At 34.9% G+C, this 18,302-nt stretch overlaps 1 protein-coding gene across 1 annotated transcript in view; it reads left to right on the top strand.

Moving 5' to 3' along the window:
• Positions 1 to 18,035, top strand: part of PKHD1L1 (PKHD1 like 1) — a 226,410-nt gene extending 208,375 nt beyond the window's left edge. Inside the window, exons 73-78 of the mRNA XM_043975706.1 lie at positions 2,607 to 2,951; positions 7,496 to 7,647; positions 8,038 to 8,184; positions 8,265 to 8,418; positions 11,999 to 12,214; positions 15,837 to 18,035. Of these exons, the coding sequence (XP_043831641.1) occupies positions 2,607 to 2,951; positions 7,496 to 7,647; positions 8,038 to 8,184; positions 8,265 to 8,418; positions 11,999 to 12,214; positions 15,837 to 15,859 (1,037 nt within the window). The 3' untranslated portion in view covers positions 15,860 to 18,035. The remainder of the gene's footprint in view (positions 1 to 2,606; positions 2,952 to 7,495; positions 7,648 to 8,037; positions 8,185 to 8,264; positions 8,419 to 11,998; positions 12,215 to 15,836) is intronic.
• Positions 18,036 to 18,302: the final 267 nt, after the last annotated feature.

Here is an 18,302-nt window from a genome sequence, read left to right as displayed (position 1 = left end):
AGGAAGGAAGGAAGGAAGGAAGGAAGGAAGGAAGGAAGGAAGGAAGGAAGAAAGAAAGAAAGAAAGAAAGAAAGAAAGAAAGAAAGAAAGAAAGAAAGAAAGAAAGAAAGAAAGAAAGAAAGAAAGAAAGAAAGAAAGAAAGAAAAAGAAAAGACAAGACCATACCATGATTGTGGTACATGTGCCCTTTTTTAAAAATTAGCCTGTTATTTGCTCTTCACACACCCTATGGCATCACTTCCATTCTTCACAATCTTTCAGAAATTTCTAAAAGTGGTTTGACGGTATGATCTTTCCATACACTGTCATGTAGTTCATCTGGGTCTTTTCATTGAAATCCCCCTCCATCATAGTATTTAGGGTAGAGAAGAAGGATGTAAACTGAGACGGAGGATTTCTATGAAAAGATTTTGGGAATTTGGGTCTGAATGCTGATTCTACTGCTTCACTATTATTGTAACCCTGGGCAAGTCGGTGGGCCTTAGCTTCCTCATAAGTAAAATTAAAAGGTTGTAATGGGTTGATTCTGAGGTCCCTTCTAGCTCTAAATCTATGATTTTATGATCATTTGTTCCCAACATTCCCATTTTTTTCTTGTTCAGCAATGACTTCTTTCTTTTTGCTCAGAATTGGGTAGAGGGCTAGTTTCCTTTATTACTAAAACATTTCTTTCTTTGGTTGTGAGTTTTTTGGCGGGGGTGGGAGTGTGTTTTGTGTTTTTTTGGACCAGTCTAAAACACCATACCTGACGCATGGCATGCACTGAATGAATTCTTGGTAATCCATTGATCAATTGGTTGATTCCTTCATCTTTTAAAGAATGAAATTTTCAGTTCCAATTAATTATAAATAATCGTTAACTAACTGCAAAAGCCAATATATGTGCTCCACAGTGATTCTGAGGGGGAAACGATGTGTAACAAATTCTCCCACAAATAACTCTATCTCAAAGCAGAGTGGAGAGTGAACACAAAAATCTAAGAATTTCAGATTCCAGATTTCAGATGCCAGACTAAGAGTCTCTCCTACAGTATGTCCACTTGATGGTGCCACAGTCTGCTTGAAGATGTCTAGTTGGGGAACACATGAATTTACTACTTCTTGAGCCCGTTCTACTTTTGGATAGACCTAATTGTTATTAAGTTGCTTTTTTCTTTCTTTCACTAATCAGGGCAGCCAGGTGGCATAGTAGATAAAGCACCAGCCCTGTATTCAGGAGGACCTGAGTTCAAATCTAGCTTCAGACACTGAACACTTACTAGCTGTGTGACTGTGGGCAAGTCACTTAACCTTCATTGCCCCGCCAAAAAAAAAAAAAGAAAGAAAAGAAAAGAAAGAGTAGAGTTGTCTAGCTATTAATGATTCCTGCTAATTCCTTCTTTCACTAATCAAAAATTTGCCTTAGTAGCTTCCAGATAGTATTCCTAGTTCTGCCCTCTGGAGTCAAATCATACCTCTTTCATTAACCACTTTATGAAGGCGAATTTTTATTTTAACCCAAGGGCCATCTAATCCAATTCTCTCATTTAAAGATCAGGCCCAGAAATGTTAGGTAATTTATCAAGGGGTCATATAGCTACTAACTTGCAGAGCCAATATTTGTACCAAAGTCCTCTAACTCCAAATCTGATGCTCACCACTGGACCATGATGGTTATTTGATTTTAAAGGGTGCAACCAAATGATGATTTTCCTAAATTTAAAATTTCCTTTTCAGTAAGGATGCTTAATCCTGACAGCTTCACATTATATTCGTCTTACATGAGTTTACCTTTTTAAAATATATTTCTTACATTGCAATGAACCAGGCACAAATTCTAGGACATTATTAAGACAGTAATAAATGTCATGTGAATTCTGTCATGTTTGAAGAAATCAGTCCTAGGGGAAAAAAAAAAATGTGATTATTTGGAATTTGCCAAGGCTTCTATAAGATGAACAGTAAATCAGTGTTATTGCAGTAATGTACCTTTGAAACTTTTAATACACACTTTGTTTTATTATGTGCTTTTGTCCTTAGAGAAATAGTAAGCTTTGCAGCACAGGTGTTCTTGTAATAGTTGATAAGAGGTATAACAGACACCACATGACAGTGAAAGTCAAGTTGATTTTTGTGGCACAGACTGTTTAAATTTTGTCTTTGTATCTCTAGTGCCCAGCCTGGCACATAGTAGGTACTTAAAAATGTTTGGCAAATTGAGTTGAATTATTAATCAATTAAGTTGAATTATTAAACATCTAAATAGAACTACATGGACAAATGTTTTTATCATATATATCATTCACCATTCTAGGTGCTGGGAAGAAAAAGACATAAGTATATTCAGGTACATAATTTATATAGCAAATGGGGTAAATTTATAAATTTAATACTTTTTAATAGGGTGATTTAGAGAAAGTTTAATACTAGTATGTTATTGTTGTTGTTAATAATATATTACTAAAGTAATATGAGTGCTTATCTTTAATATAAGGAACAAAGTGATAAAATCTAAAAACAAAATGTTCTGAATTCTCTAAATTCAAAGTACTAAATACTACATGATAAATGGAATAAACAAAATAAAGTATCTTGAAATTCACTGTTCTGGCTGTTTTCCTAAACAGGGGAATACCTTCCTAGCCTGAATTCTGCTGTCTCAGGTGAAAACTATTTTGACAGAACCTACCAAATGCTTTACCTTTTGGTTAAAGGACCTACTCCTATTGAAGTCCATACCACTGCAGTCCTATTTGTTTCCTTTAAATTACCAGCAATGGCAGAAAATCATTTTTATAGTTCTCATAATCTGGTTAGAAATCTTGCCTCATTTCTGAAGATACCAGCCAACAAAATTCGTATCACCAAAATAATTAGAGAAAATGGCCGACGGAAGAAGAGAATGGCAGTGATCAACATTGAACTAGAAATTGGAGAACCACCCACCCTGATACTAAGCAATCACACTACAGGCATGTATAATAGAAGGATATAATATGATATATATTTTGCTATATGAAATATAGTTATGTGTATATTATATAAGAGGATATGAATTCATGGTTCAGTCTAAAACATGCTGATATTAGGGACCCAACTTGATTCCCTAGAGACTAGGGGGAACCCGAATGCATAAAAGTATGAGGCACTATATTGTGGAAGAAAGACCACTGGTGTTATTATCTGAAAAGCTGAGGCCAAATTGTTACTTTGTCACCTTGGAAAATTCAACTTACCTCACTTGGCCTTAGTTTCCCTATCTGTCAAATAAAAGGGTTGGATTAGATAACTGCTAAAGTACTTCACTGCCTTGGTGAATCCTTTGATCCAGATTGGATTGGATACTCTACCCAAAGCACCATATGACAGTTTGAGAACCTTACCTCTGCTCCTGAAATTATTAGGCATTACAGAGGAGCCTACTTTTCTCTTTTGGTATCGTAGCAACAGAGCCAACTCCATGAGGACATGACATGAGTATTATGATTCCTTGCTGTATATATATATATATATATATATATATATATATATATATATATATACACACACATACACACACATACACATACATATGTGTATATGTGTATGTATATATACACATACATGTATGTATACATACATATGTATGTGTATATGTATATGTATATAGATATATAAAACAATGTGAGTCTTCCTTTGAGGGAAGGATTAAATATAGTGATGACCCAGAAACCATTTGTGGCTGCCCATCAGAAAGAGCAACTGCAAGTACATATGATAGGGATGGATTATGGAATAAGAAGTTCTCTTTTCTCCCTTTTCTTATGCCTTCATATCCTAGAGATCCTATAGGTATATGGTGATTATCATCATAAAAAATAGGGATTTTTATAATTTAATCAAACATTAACTGACAGAATCCCTGCAATCTGAAAAATTACATTGTAAGGTAAACAGCCCTGATATAGATAACACCAAAGAAATATATCAATTAATTACACTTGGAAAAGTCATTTTGTTGAAATTCCCAGATGGATTCACCAACATTTTATTTCTAAAACTATGCTTTATTATCAATTGAATCATCCATAAACAGAAGATTATCTGTGTTACCAAGTGAATTTTTAGATTTATTCTCAACCCTGAAAAATAGAGAGGATTTTACAGGTAGAAAATAATGGAACAAAAAAAAAATGGACAGGGGAAATCATAAGACATATTCAGGGGCCAATGAGTAGAACAGTTTGACTAGAGTAGAGGCATGGGGGGGAGGGCCTTAGGAATACAAGATGGGTACGCATCAGGATGAGGAGGGCTCTAAATGCTACTACCCTACAGATTTGGAGCCTATTTAGTTGGCAATAGGGAATTACTGGAAGATTTTAAGCAAAAAAGGAATATGATCCAAGGAATGTTGTAGCCAGCTTTCCTTGGCCATAGTGAGCTGGCTGGAGTGTGCTAATGGAAAGGAGATAAACTAAGAGGCTATTTCAACACTCAAAACATGAAGAACTAAAGTCCTTTCCTATGGTGATTGGTGATTAAGAATATGGCAGTAGGGACCCAGAGAGCCAGGAAGGGACATGGCCATAAACTAATGCTCTCTTGGATGAAAAATTGCATAATACTGTTAAGGGCTAAAATTCTAGCTAGTCTGTCTAAAATATCTAATGAGTGGTCACCAATAAATTATAAGATTTAGCAAGAGTTAGACTTTTAAGCATTTATTAAGGAGACTAAGAATTTGGTAAAGAGAGACGAAAAGGCCTAGATTCCTATCTATTAAAGGGAGAGCACATTTCTAGCTCCCCTCTCCGCCAGAGTCCCCAGGAAAGAGCCCCAGTCAGAGCACCAGGCTCCTCCCTTCTTCTTCCCACAAGCAGAGGTCACTTCCTGACACCAAAGAAAAGACTCCTGGTCTTGCCCTCAAAGACCTTCACTTCAAGGGGAGTTTTTCTATAGTAAGTCTCCAGCAGGTGGCATCATTCCAATCATTACAATACAAACCATCACCCAGCACTGACCTTGACAGTGACCTTCTTGGATTTGAACCCTGGATATGAACCCTCGCTATATGTATCATGTGTTTTGTTAGCCTTTCTTAAGTTCCTGGATTTACCTATTGATCCATTTCATAGATGCAAGACATTCTAACATATAAAACACTGACAAAACCCCTGAGTGACCTATACATTATAGATAGCATGCTTTAAAGTTTGGCGGCTGGTGTAGAAAAGCATCAGATTATGAATAAAACATTTCCAACCACGGACAATCTTAATGATATCCTCATTGTTTTCTTTGTTTCTGTTTGCTGCTACCAGATCTAGGAATACCCAGATAAGAAAAGTTTAATAGACACCAATGCAAGGTGATGAGAGAAGGCCTAATTTCTATAGGTGAATAATAAATTTGCAAAAATCAACCATAGGGGAACCAAGTTCTGACTGCTACCTTTCATTTTCTCCCCATTTCTTCCCCTTAGTGAAGTAAGGGGTCCCGAAGCACAGATTGGGAGTATATGCAAAAGATAAAAGCTTGTCTATGAAAAAATATTACCCTTGTATCCCTGGAAAGTAAGGAAACTGGTGAAAAGTCACCAGTTGAAAAGGGACATAAAGGGAAAATCCGAGATGCCATTTTGCTGTTTTCATATTTTGGATACCTTATGGAAATTGCTTTACTAGAAGTTAAAGGAATTCAAAACAGGCCAGATAAAAACACACTTCTCACACAAGGAAGCATTGAGAGAACCAGCAACTATGTTCTTTCCATCCATGGTCATCTTTTTACTCCAAATATGCTTCCATAAATGTGTTACTAAGTTTTATGCATGAGGTTGTCTTTAACTTCCCTGATGTGGTTGTTAATTAACCACAGAATCATTCATATAGAAAGCATTTATTGCTAAATAGTAGGAAAAGTGGACAAGAAAGTATGAACACTTTTTCTGTCCCCCAAAACCCTTGTGAAGGTTCAAACTAAGTCAATGTTGTATCCCCTTTACTCTCTCAGATTACAACATATACCATGTCCTTTTCCCCAAAAAGGTAGCTAGGTGGTACAATGGACAAGGTACTGGGCCTACAGTCAAAAAGACCTGAGTTCAAATTTGCCTTCAGACATTTACTTGCTGTGTGACCCTGGACAAGTCATTAAACTTGTTTACCTAAGTTTCTTCTACTGTAAAATGGGAATTAAAAACAGTACCTACTTCCTCGGGTTGTTGTGAGAGTCAAATGAGATGTTTGAAGAGTACTTAGCACATTGTAAATTATAAATATTGTAAATTATAAATAAATGCTTATTCCTCTCCCCTCCCACCCCCATTTTAATTGTCTCACATCTTGGGCTAGAGAATGAGGTTTTGACTCTGGCAATCAAAATGGAAAGAGATTGATAAATATCGAAGAGAAAAAAAACAAATATGATTTGGTGACTAATCTGAATGTGGAAATCAAGGGACAAAGGAAAATCATTGATGATGCCAGTGATTTGGAACTTAGTGACTTAAACAGAAATAGAAAAGGGAGGGGAAAAACTGTTTTGGAGAGTTGTTGGGATGAATTTGGTTTTAGACCTATTCAGCTTAAAATAATGATGTCATTCAGGTGAAAATACTATAGTTCAGAAGTCAGGGCTAGAGATATAGTTTGGGAAGTCATTAACATGAGGTGATAGTTCAACCTATGGGAGAAGATGAGATAAATCTTTGAGGATGGTATAGAAAGGTATTTAAACATAATAAAATTGTAAATAATCACTTGTCTAGGATAAGCAAAAAAAATATGACTGCTCATTTTGTCATGATAAATACACTCATACCTCCTGAGAGCTAATAAAGCTATTAACATTTTACAGTTGTGTTGTCCTTTAGAATGTAAGCTTCTGGAAGGCAGAGACTGTCTTTTTAATTGTATTTGTACTCCTGGCACTTAGCACACCTACCATATAGGAAACAATAAAAACTTGTCTCCTTTCTTCCTTTGTTTCTTCCTTTGATCATCCTCCCTTTTATCCTTTCTTCTTTTCTTCCTTGTTTCTTCCTTATTTCATCCCATCTTTTCCTTCCTTCCTTCCTTCCTTCTTTACTTCTTTCTGCCCTTCTTTCCTACCAGTGGGATAATAAAACTCCAGTGGGCAGATAAGTTTTGTTGCTACCTTTCAAGGTTATTTTAAATGGTATAGATGGTAGAGGTTTTTTTATTATTACCAGACATTTTACAGTTAAGAAACAAATCTTAAATCACTCAACTCAAATGGCACCTTCATGAATCCTCTTTTGATCTCACCCTTTCTCTTTGCCCCCTCCACTTGTAAATAACTTTGCTTTCCTCAGACTCACTTAGAAATTTGTATCTCTCATATATTCATCATGGTCAATTTTGTACTAGAGTTCTTTATGTATTCCACTGAAGTCCTACTTTTATGCCTTCTTTTGGTGAGGAAATGTAAAAAACTCACTCATACTAATCATTCTGTTTGATTCAATAAAAAATTTTCAATATTGTATCATAATAAATATTATTTCCAATAGGTCAGATGCAATTATCCGTACTCCAAGAAATTTCCAATTGTCTTGGACAAGCTGTAATCTTAGGAAAAATCTATACTGTCCTTGGATTTAATGTTTCTTCGATGTCTATTTCTAATCCTCTCCCCACCCCAAGTGACTCTGGTTGGAGTCAGGTAAGTGGCACTGCTTTAGCCATTAGTAATAGTCTCTCCTACTGCTTTGGATTTAATATTTCCATGGGCTTACAATTCTTTTTATTGTCAACTATACTTTGTAAATACACTGTCAACATTATTGATAGAATCAAGGGAAGTTATTTAAATAAAGATCATCTTTTCACAAAACTATGTATTGGTGAGAAATTCGTTTTTAATAACAAAGATGGCAGATTATTTTTTCACTTTTTCATATTTGTAAAAAATATTGTAGAAATGATGCTACCACATTGAGCACATATTCTTATTAACAATCTATGAACATTAGAACTGCTAGGGTAAGATGAGTTTACTGCTACATGTTATAAGTACACTTAAAATGCAATTACTATTCATACCTATTTTCAGGTGACTGCACAACCTGTGGAGAGGTCTGCATTTCCAATCAATCACCTGGCCTTCGTGTCTTCCCTTTCTGTGATTACTCAGCCAGTAGCAGGGCTACCAGGACATCTATTTTCCCAGCAGCCTTCAATTAAGGCAATGGATTCTGATGTAAGTGATAACCCAAAACTATATTACAGCAACAGGTCATAAGTCAAATATAGATGTTTTGGGCTTTTTCCTCTCTTTAGGGTAACTGTGTATCTGTTGGAATTACTTCACTGACCCTCAAGGCGATTCTTAAGGATGCCAACAATAATCAAGTCAGTGGCCTTGGCGGAAATACAACAGTTCCATTTAGCAGTTGTTGGGCTAACTACACAGACCTAACTCTTATTAAAACTGGTAAGTGTAATGTTTTGATATTCAAAGACAGATGCAAAAATGACATGTATACTTCTGTTGTGATTAATTATACATCCGGAAGCAGTTTGAACCACAACTCCTGGAAAACTGTAACTGTAGTCTCAAATTATAGTTCATCTAGTGCCAAGTAATGCTGATATTTTTAGCTAACAGTCCTCACAATAAATATGAAGTAGCAAAAAAAAAAATTAAGCCTTTTATTTTGCTAACAAAATGATATTAATACAAAAAATTTTACATTTATAGAGTAATTTCCTTTTTATAATGTTATATTTTTCACAGAAATGTTAGCAGAATTTCTATATTTCAATGCTACCACCTCAGTTTTCAATGTACTGAATGAGGAAGTGGCCATAGCACTAAAGAAAGTGACATTTGTTTAGAACTGACTGAGTATGTGCATTCTGGAGACCATAGATTTAAAGGAATTTACAGACCAATTTTCAATATATTTCAAAGAACAGAATGAAAATGACAACATATTATGTTTTTAGGGGGGAAGTAATCAACAAGACACCTGTGACTACCAAACCCTCTGCTTACTTTTTTTTCTCTATAGAATTTTTATGAGAATAATTTAATCAGGCATCAAGCATATCCTTTATAAAAATATAAAGAGAGAAGAGGCAAGAATTTGCAGTCAATTTGCTTTGGTAGACTATACCATTAAAAAACAAGCAACTGAATAAAGGGCATTGAGTATATCTAATCTGACAAAACCAACTGCATAAATGCTTTTCAAAAAAGCATTTGACTTCAAGGAACAAAAAGAAGATATGTAGGTTTTACTAAAAAATAATCTCCCATAAATCATTCAAAATTATATTAAATTGATGAATATAACACTGAAGATATTATGGTTGTTATTGCCATCAAATAAGGTATGAAATAGGGTCATTTAATAGCCTATTATCTTTGCCTGTGTGGAAGATGTCGTTCAGGGAGTTGAACTGAAGGAAATGCCTTAATAATGGCAATATTTTCCAAAGGGTCTATTCCAAGGCAACATTGTACTTTTATCATCTAACTCTCGCAAGCTATAAATCCTCCTTAGTGAAATCCACAGCAAATCAAAATAAAATGATCTAGCTATCAACTCTAGTTCTTTTTGGTTTACAAAGAACTTCTTGTGCATTATCTCATTTTATTCTCACAATAGTGAGTGATATTAAATTATGCCCATTTTACAAAGGAGGAAACAGATTCAGTGAGATTAAATGATTGACCCAAGTCTCACAGCTATGTATCAGAGGCATAGATCTTGCTAACTCTAAGACCAACATTCTTTACATTGTGCTACAGGGTCTTTCATGTAAAGGCATAAATGCATACCATGCATAGACTGAAAAAAGGAATGTTAAATATATGTACAGAGGCAAATTATAGAATTTATATATTTAGTATTGTCAACCTGGAAATTAATGAAACAATAAATATAGGAGAAATAAAGCCTTTAATCTGGACAGAGGAGCTATAACTTGGAGGAAGGATCACAAAGCAGATTGCTAGGAATACCCAAAGATCGGGACTGAAGACAGGTTTTATATGAAGTAACAGAACAAAAAAAGAACTATGAGACTGCCCTTGAGTTAAGTATACAAGGTACTTAACTCTAAAAAGAAACGACTTAATGTAAATGGACTCTTTTCATAATAATCTAAAGTTGAAGGAGTAATATGGAGGATCTTTGGGAGGGGATGTTTGTTTGGGGGAGAGCCATAAGACAACTAAGAGTCTGGAATTGACAAAGATTGGTTAACCCCAGGCAATTCATTGGCCTGGGAATGGGGAGTAGGTGGGGAATAGTCAGTTCTTAGTAAATTGTCTTTTATGCACATATACAGCTTGAAAAAAAAATTACAATATCTTTTACCATTACCTTTCCCCTTTTTTTTCCTGAAGAGTAAGGGGTAACAGGAAGAGGAAGTTACTATTAATCCCACAACAGTGAATCTTAGAGGGATATTTGTCTCAAAAGCTAACATGGTATAATGGAAAGAACACTTGACTTGCAGGTCAGAAAATGAGTTTGAATCTTAACACTGCCACTTATTAAATGTATGACCTTGGACAAGTGACTTCTCTAGGTTTGCTTTCTCCTTTCTAAAATGAAGGAAGTAGCCGCAATGACTAGATATTTATTAAGTGAATTTTATATGCCAGGCACCGTGCTAAGCATTGGAGATACACACACACACACACAAGTCAAAACCAGTCCCTGCCCTGGAGAAGCTAACAATGGGGGAGACAACATGCAAACAAAAATGCACAAATGAGTTACACACATGATAAATAGGATATAAATAAGAGGAGAAAAGCACTAGAATTAAGAGGTATTGGAAAAGACTTTCTGTAAAAGAGATTTTAGTTGGGACTTAAAGGAAGCCAGGGAAACCAATAGGCAGGGATAAAGAAGGTGATTATTCCAGGCATGGAAGACATTCTTTAATGCTGTGAACTTTCCAGAAGGGTGTTGGTTATTAGAACCAGTAGTTCTCTGGCTAATTAGAACTTCAAATGATACTGACATTTAAGTTTAATAGGACCATACTTAAAACTACTATATCTATGAATTTTACACCATATTAGAGAGAAGTTGGCATAGTTAGAATTTTTTTTAGTACATGAAAGAAAAAAATTCCAAATAAAAAACATGAAGGAATATTTCACATGAACCTTATCTGAATCTGTTCTCCCAAACATAACAAACATAAACAACTTCAAGTGAATTTTTGCTATGCATTTCAACAGTGCCTGGAAAGTCATCAGAACAGTGCACCTTCAAGCCAACTGTTGTGAAAATACTTGGTCATTATTTGCCAAAACCTGAATGAGATCAAGATCTAACCTTGTTTTCCCCTAAAATAGCAAGAACAGTAAATAAAAACTCAATAGAAAATGCAAATGGTTAAATACTAGCTCTGTTTATTATGCAGTACTTGGCACATAGTAAGTGCTTAATAAATGTTTATTGATTCATTAATCAATTATGCAAAAACAAAATCCAATGTTGAGATAACTTTGACCAGAAACCATCCCCATCCCCTCTTAATTCCAATGCCTTCTTTCTGTTAATTATTTTCTATTATTCCTATATATAGCTTATTGTATATATTTGTTGACATGCTGTAGATTGTAAACTCCTTGAAATCAGTGGCCTCTTTCATAACCTGAGTACTTAGCACACTGTCTGTCACATAGTAGGTCCTCAATAAATATTCATTGATTGATTAAGAATAGTGAAGTTTATTGATTTTTCATAGTTTGGATTCAGTTGCTTTTGATCAAAGGATAGTAGTGGGGAAATAATGGGAGAAGTGGATTCTATGGAGGAAAAAATCTTGAATCTTCTTATAATTGAAGAGAGGTGGAACAATTGTATTAATAAGAATTTGGAAATATTCTTTTATAATCATTAATAAGATGACAAACCCTTTTATACTCCAAAAAATATTCTTAGTCAATGGAAATGACTAAGAATGGGGGGGGGGAGGGGGGAGATGGGGCAAAGCTATGATTTCGTTTTACAGAGAAACCTAGTCATGATTTTGTCTTGCAGGGAAAAATTATAAGATTGAATTTGTATTGAATGATGTCCGGGTGGAATCAAGATCTTTCAGCTTACCAGTACAATCCAGCTCCAGCAGCAGTGATGGCAAATCATTAAATACGGACTCAGCTGCTCAGAAAGTCACTATTGCCGTTGGATGTCTATTAGGGGGAAAACTACTAGAACTATTTATGACTGCTCTTTTGATTCTGAAGGGGATTGTAGGTAAGGTTTTGGTTCTCTTCTCTTACAAATTATTTCACCTATTATAGATTTGAAGATCCTTTTTAAAAAAAATGAATAAGTTTTTTTAAAAAAATTGAACATTTACTATGCATCTATGTCCAGGACCATGCTAAGCCCTAGGGATGGGATCAGGGCTGGGGAGGGGAGAGAAAAGGAGGAGCAGGTACAGAGAACAAGAAAAGATGTTCTCTTGAAGAATTAACTGTTTTGGGTTTTGGTTTCATTGGGAAGACAAGACATACATAAGACATTTTAAATAACAATTAAAGGCAGTGACAATATTATATACACTAAAGTGTTATATACGCTAAAGTGCTATAGGATGTCAACCTGAAATTTAATAAAACAATCAATGTAACAAAATTAAGGTCTTTAATTGGGGCAGAGGAGCTATGACTCATGATACCACCTTAGCAAGTGCTAGGAATATCAAAGAATGAGGTTGGGAACAGAGTTTATATTGGGTACAAAGACAGAGTGAGTAAAGAGACTAGCTTTTAGAGTTAATTTACCTCATAGTTTCACCAGCTAAATTATTTTATATAACAAACTGAGAGTGATGAGATTACCTTTGTGAGGGTCAAGTATTTCATAATTCTTAAGGTAAGCTGTTTTACATAACAAACAAAAATACAAAAAGAACGCTTGGGAATCTCTGGAGTGGAGATCTACAGAGTGTGGAACTGACAGTCTGATCAGCCTTAAGCAATTGATTGGCCTGGGAATAAAACTAGATGAAGTTAGTCAGTTCTTAGTCAATTGTGTTTGTCAAGGAGTTCTGCATAGAATGTCTTTATTATAAGATGGAACACTCTATGAAGACCTAGTAAAGGAAATGGAATTTCAGGTATAGAATATAACATGGATTAAGGTGTGGCAACAGAAATAACTTAGATGTGGTTAGAGTACAGTCAATAGAAGTCAAATAGAAGCCATTTTAGTTAGGGAGTAATAGGAATTAAAGTTGGAAAGGTACTTTGAGGTAAAACTGTGGAAGTCCTTGAATGTCAGACTAAGGATTTTGGATTTGAAACTTTGAATATCAGGGAGGGATTGGAGTTTTTCAGGGTGAGGAAAATGGGGGAAAGAAAAAAGGAAAGCAATGATTAATGAAGATTAATCTGGTAGCAGTATGCATAATTAGTGGACTAGGAAAAGACTAAAGACAAGGAAGCTCGTAGGAAGTCTATGATAGCAATTCTCATATAATAGGCAGAACTTAGGGGAACAGAAGAAGAGAATGAGTAGAGGATGATTTCTGGTTATCCAGTGTTTGCAGGAAAATAATTCTTTTGGCAGAAATATGAAAATCAGAAGACTTTAAGGGTGATTCTTTTTTTTTTTTTTGGTGAGGCAATTGGGGTTAAGTGACTTGCCTAGGGTCACACTGCTAGTAAGTGTTAAGTGTCTGAGGCCGGATTTGAACTCAGGCCCTCCTGAATCCAGGGCCAGTGCTTTATCCACTGCGCCACCTAGCTGCCCTAGGGTGATTCATTTTTGAAAGGTTGATTTTTTTTTTTTGTTTCCAGAGGGCCATGAGGGTGGGGAAGGATTACAATTTGTATCAGTGTAGCAACTAGCCCCACTAATGAAAGCATAGATCTTTTGAAGCATTGAAACATGTGGAACATGTCTAAAATTGACACACTGACACCATCTTAGATAGAATCCTTCATGTTGCATGCACACTGGTAGCTAATAATAGCTAGCATTTTATATCATGCTTTAAGTTTGCAAAGTATTTTCTAAATATTATCCAGTTTTATATACACAATGACCCTGGAAAATAAGTGCTATTATTATCCCCATGCTCACACATGATGAAATTGAGGCAGATAAAGATTAGGTAACTTGCCCAGGGTCACATGGTTATTAAATGTCTGAGATCACATTTGAATTCAAGTCTTCCTGACTACAGGTCTAGCATTCTATGAGTTGCTATACCTTATTACCTGGCATGCTCTTTTTATCATAAAAGTATTTTATTATTTTCCAGTTACATGTAAAGATAGTTTTCAACATTTGTTTTCATAAGACTTTTATTTCCAAATTTTTCTCTTTCACTCCCCACTCCCCAAGACAAAAAACAATCTGATATAGGCCATACATGTACAATCACATTAAACATATTTCTGCATTAGTCATGTTGTGAAAGAAGAATCAGAACACAAGGGGAAAACCTCAAAAAAATAAAAATAAAAAACCAAAACATAGAAACAGTATGGTTCAATCTGCATTCAGAATCCACAGTTCTTTTTTCTGGATCTGGAGAATATTTACCATCATGAGTTCTTGGGAATTGTCTTGGATCACTGTACTGCTGAGAAGAGCCAAGTCTATCACAGTTGATCATCACTCAATGTTGCTATTACTGTATACAATGTTCTCCTGGTTCTGCTCACTTCACTCAGCATCAGTCCACTTAAGTCTTTCCAGGTTTTTCTGAAATCTGCCTGCTTATCATTTCTTACAACATAATGGTATTCCATTACATTCATATACCACAACTTGTTCAGCCATTTCCCAATTTATGAACATTCCCTCGATTTCCAATTCTTTCTAGCATGCTCTGAACAGCACATTTCCATCTGGCTATGTAGCATTCTAAGCTACTGCTAAAAAGGTTTGCAGCCTTATTTCCTCTGCTATTCATTATGTCCATTACTTTAATATTGAAGGGCTTATGTATTTTTTCTTTCTAAAGACATACTGGTTATTATAAAAGATTATGTTATCTGAATGTTGGTGATTAATTTATTTTCCAACCTAGAGGTTAAATAATTGCTAGTCTGTGGTCAACTTGATGATTTACTATTAGTCATTGTTCTAAAAATTTCATATTGTAGAAATAACAAATGCTTAAAATCCAGTTCATTAAAATCCCTATTCTTCAAGATTTTGTGCACTCTTTTTTTTTCTTTCTTTCTTTTTTTTTTTTTTTGCAGGGCAATGAGGGTTAAGGGACTTGCCCAAGGTCACACAGCTAGTGTCAGATGTCTGAGGCCAGATTTGAAACACAAATCCAATTAGGATAAAATAATCTTTTATTTAGGTGCTAGATAAAGGAGACAAAGAGAGATTTTTGGAGCTATCTCTGTCCCTTTGGCACCGCTCAGGCAACAGACACACCTAATAGGCGTATCTCCCTTAATTCTCAAGGAGTGTATCTGTCCTTTAGTTTAGCTGGCTAGTTTAAACTTTAATAGTCCCAACCCCATAACGATAACTAATTGCTTGAGTTCTTAAGCAGGGAGGCTGGGGGTGGGGGGAGGGGAAGGGAGAAAGGATGAGAATTTGGAATGCAAAGTTGTAAAAATCCATGTTACAATTTTTTTTTTTTTTGCGGGGCAATGGGAGTTAAGTGACTTGCCCAGGGTCATACAGCTAGTGTCAAGTGTCTGAGGTCGGATTTGAACTCAGGTACTCCTGAATCCAGGGCCGGTGCTTGATCTACTGCACCACCTAGCTGCCCCTACAATTTGTTTTTACATGTAAGGTGGGGAAAATTCTAAATAAATAAATAAATGGCTGAAATTGTTACAAACTAAAATTAATAGAAGTTTTAAATCACATTTGAATCAATATTATTTTTATATTACAGATGAAATCCAAGAAGTATTATAATGAAGAACATATTGAAAACATGAGATATGCAAGAAGCTACATACTAATGAACTATTTGGTAACCATAGTACAAAGAAAAAGACAACAGATTTTTTTTTTTAAATGTTCAAGTCAATTAAATAATCATATTATAGAATTTAGAGCTAGAAATGACATTAAAGATCATTAGACTTATTTAAAATAGCAATTCAAGATCAAATGTGAAAATTTCCTTTTTGTTATGTAGATTATTTTGTATTATATTTTAAAACTTCAAGAAATCTCTGATTTGGACATGGATATGCCACTTTCAAATTCTTGTTCCAAAAAGTCATGGAATTACAAATCAATCTAACATCAAATATTCATTTGAACCATTCTACCCAGTGTTCAGTCCTATTCCAGTTTAACTTCTTTGGATCACATTAGAAGCAGTCTGAAATGAACATCCCTTGGGGAAGCCACACATGTTAAAAAAATCTTATTCAACAAATTCCAAAATTGTTTATTTCTGGTTGAAGAGCTATAGTCAATGACACATCAGCCATGTTGATAACAAATGGGGTTCTCATATGACTTACCTTGGTCATCTAAATCTGGTTGAATATCTTCAGTATCTTTCATGATTTCCTCTTAATTTTCCAGGAAGTGTCACTCTGGGGTCATTTAGGACAGTAGGGTAAAAGTGGCAAGCAGCTTCTCTATCACTCTACTTCTGTTCCCAGGATGATATCTCTCCCTCTCCTAGAATTATCTCTTAGTTTTACTCTAGATATTTTTTTTTTTGGTGAGGCAATTGGGGTTAAGTGACTTGCCCAGGGTCACACAGGTAGTAAGTGTTAAGTGAACTCAGGTCCTCCTGAATCCAGGGCTGGTGCTCTATCCACTGTGCCACCTAGCTGCCCCTTACTCTAGATATTATTAACATACATTAGTAGAATATGTAGATTAAATATTTAGCAAAGAAAAAGGTTTTCTATCTGACTTTCAAGAGATAAGAAGTGTGTTAGAGATACACCTGAATAATCTGGTGAAGAATAATGAATTGTGGAACACAGGAATCAATCTCTAACTGCTGCCATCAGCTGATCCTGTCTAGTCTCGTAGATCACTAGTACATATATATTCTAATTTCTTATATAATACACCAATACTGGATATTCTCCCCAATATTTGATTTTAAAAGCACTGTTATATCTAGGAAAAACCAAATTCATGGGTTGGAAAAGGAAATTGGTATTTAAGTGACTTAACTTTAAGGGCCCCAAGAAGCTTCCTTTCCAAAAAATATTTCTCCCCTTCTGTATACTACCTGCTATTCTATCATTAAAGAGACATTCCTGAGCTAAAGTATTGACATCTCCAAGCATCTTGTTTGAAAATATAAGTAATCTCAGGAGGGGAGATACATTAAGTTGACATTTAGTGTGAGTTATATTATCAGATTTCTTTCTTGTTGACAGCCCAAGGTCATAAAAATTTTAACGATTAGGAAGAGAAGGATAATGTTGCAAGTACTTTGCAAGGAAATCTAACTTTAGAGTACAGCAGAAAAAAAAAAGGACACTTAGTATTTGGTGTAGGGGCATTTGATAGAAGGCAAGAAATGGGCAGAGAAAAAGGAAGTAAGAGGACACTGATGACAAACTACCTCTTTGTAAAAAACGTTTAAGGATCATATGATTTAAAATTAGAAGGGAACTTAAAGAACATTTAACCCAATTCTCTCATTTCATAGATGAGGAAACTAAGGAAGATGAATGAGGTTGGGATGGAATAGTATCAAGAACAGAAAATAAAGTGGAATCAGGTTGAAATGAAGTACATGCCATGAATGGGTCATGTATCATATCTGTAACATAACTAGGATAGAAACTTTATCCTATCTCAATTCCTAAATATGCTAATTACCAAGTCTCCAGATATCTAAAGATACATACATGTTTTTTTGACACTTTGAGCCATTTTATTCTAAAGAGATTCACCTAATTTCCCTATTCATGTAATTTATTATTTATATAAAAAGGGATGTCTGGTTTCTTTGATATCCCTTTGGAAGCTCTATTCCGGAGGTTTGGGGGGGAGGGTGGATAAAGCATAAAACATAAAACAACTATAACATCAGCATTTATTACTTTGTTCAACTACCATTTCCCTACTCTGATACTGTATAAAGTGATGGTTTTATATTCTATGTTCCAGCTATTAAAATTTGTTTATTTCATAAAACAAAATATAATCTTTACAATTAATGTTAATAATCCCAATAAACTTGTAAAATAATAAGCAGGTGTGCTAGCTATCTGTATTGTTTGGATTATTTATTGCAAGATTAAGTAAAGAAATTGTTTATAATAGAAATCAACTCATATCAAAGAATGAGAATATACAGGGTATCCCAAAAATCTTGGTGTGATTTTAAACTTTAATAACTTAAAATTGCAGTAAGACCTTTGGAACACCT

This window comes from Dromiciops gliroides, chromosome 1, assembly GCF_019393635.1.
Source record: "Dromiciops gliroides isolate mDroGli1 chromosome 1, mDroGli1.pri, whole genome shotgun sequence".
In the NCBI taxonomy this organism is placed as follows: Eukaryota; Metazoa; Chordata; class Mammalia; order Microbiotheria; family Microbiotheriidae; genus Dromiciops; species Dromiciops gliroides.
This window is presented reverse-complemented; position numbering and strand designations above follow the sequence as displayed.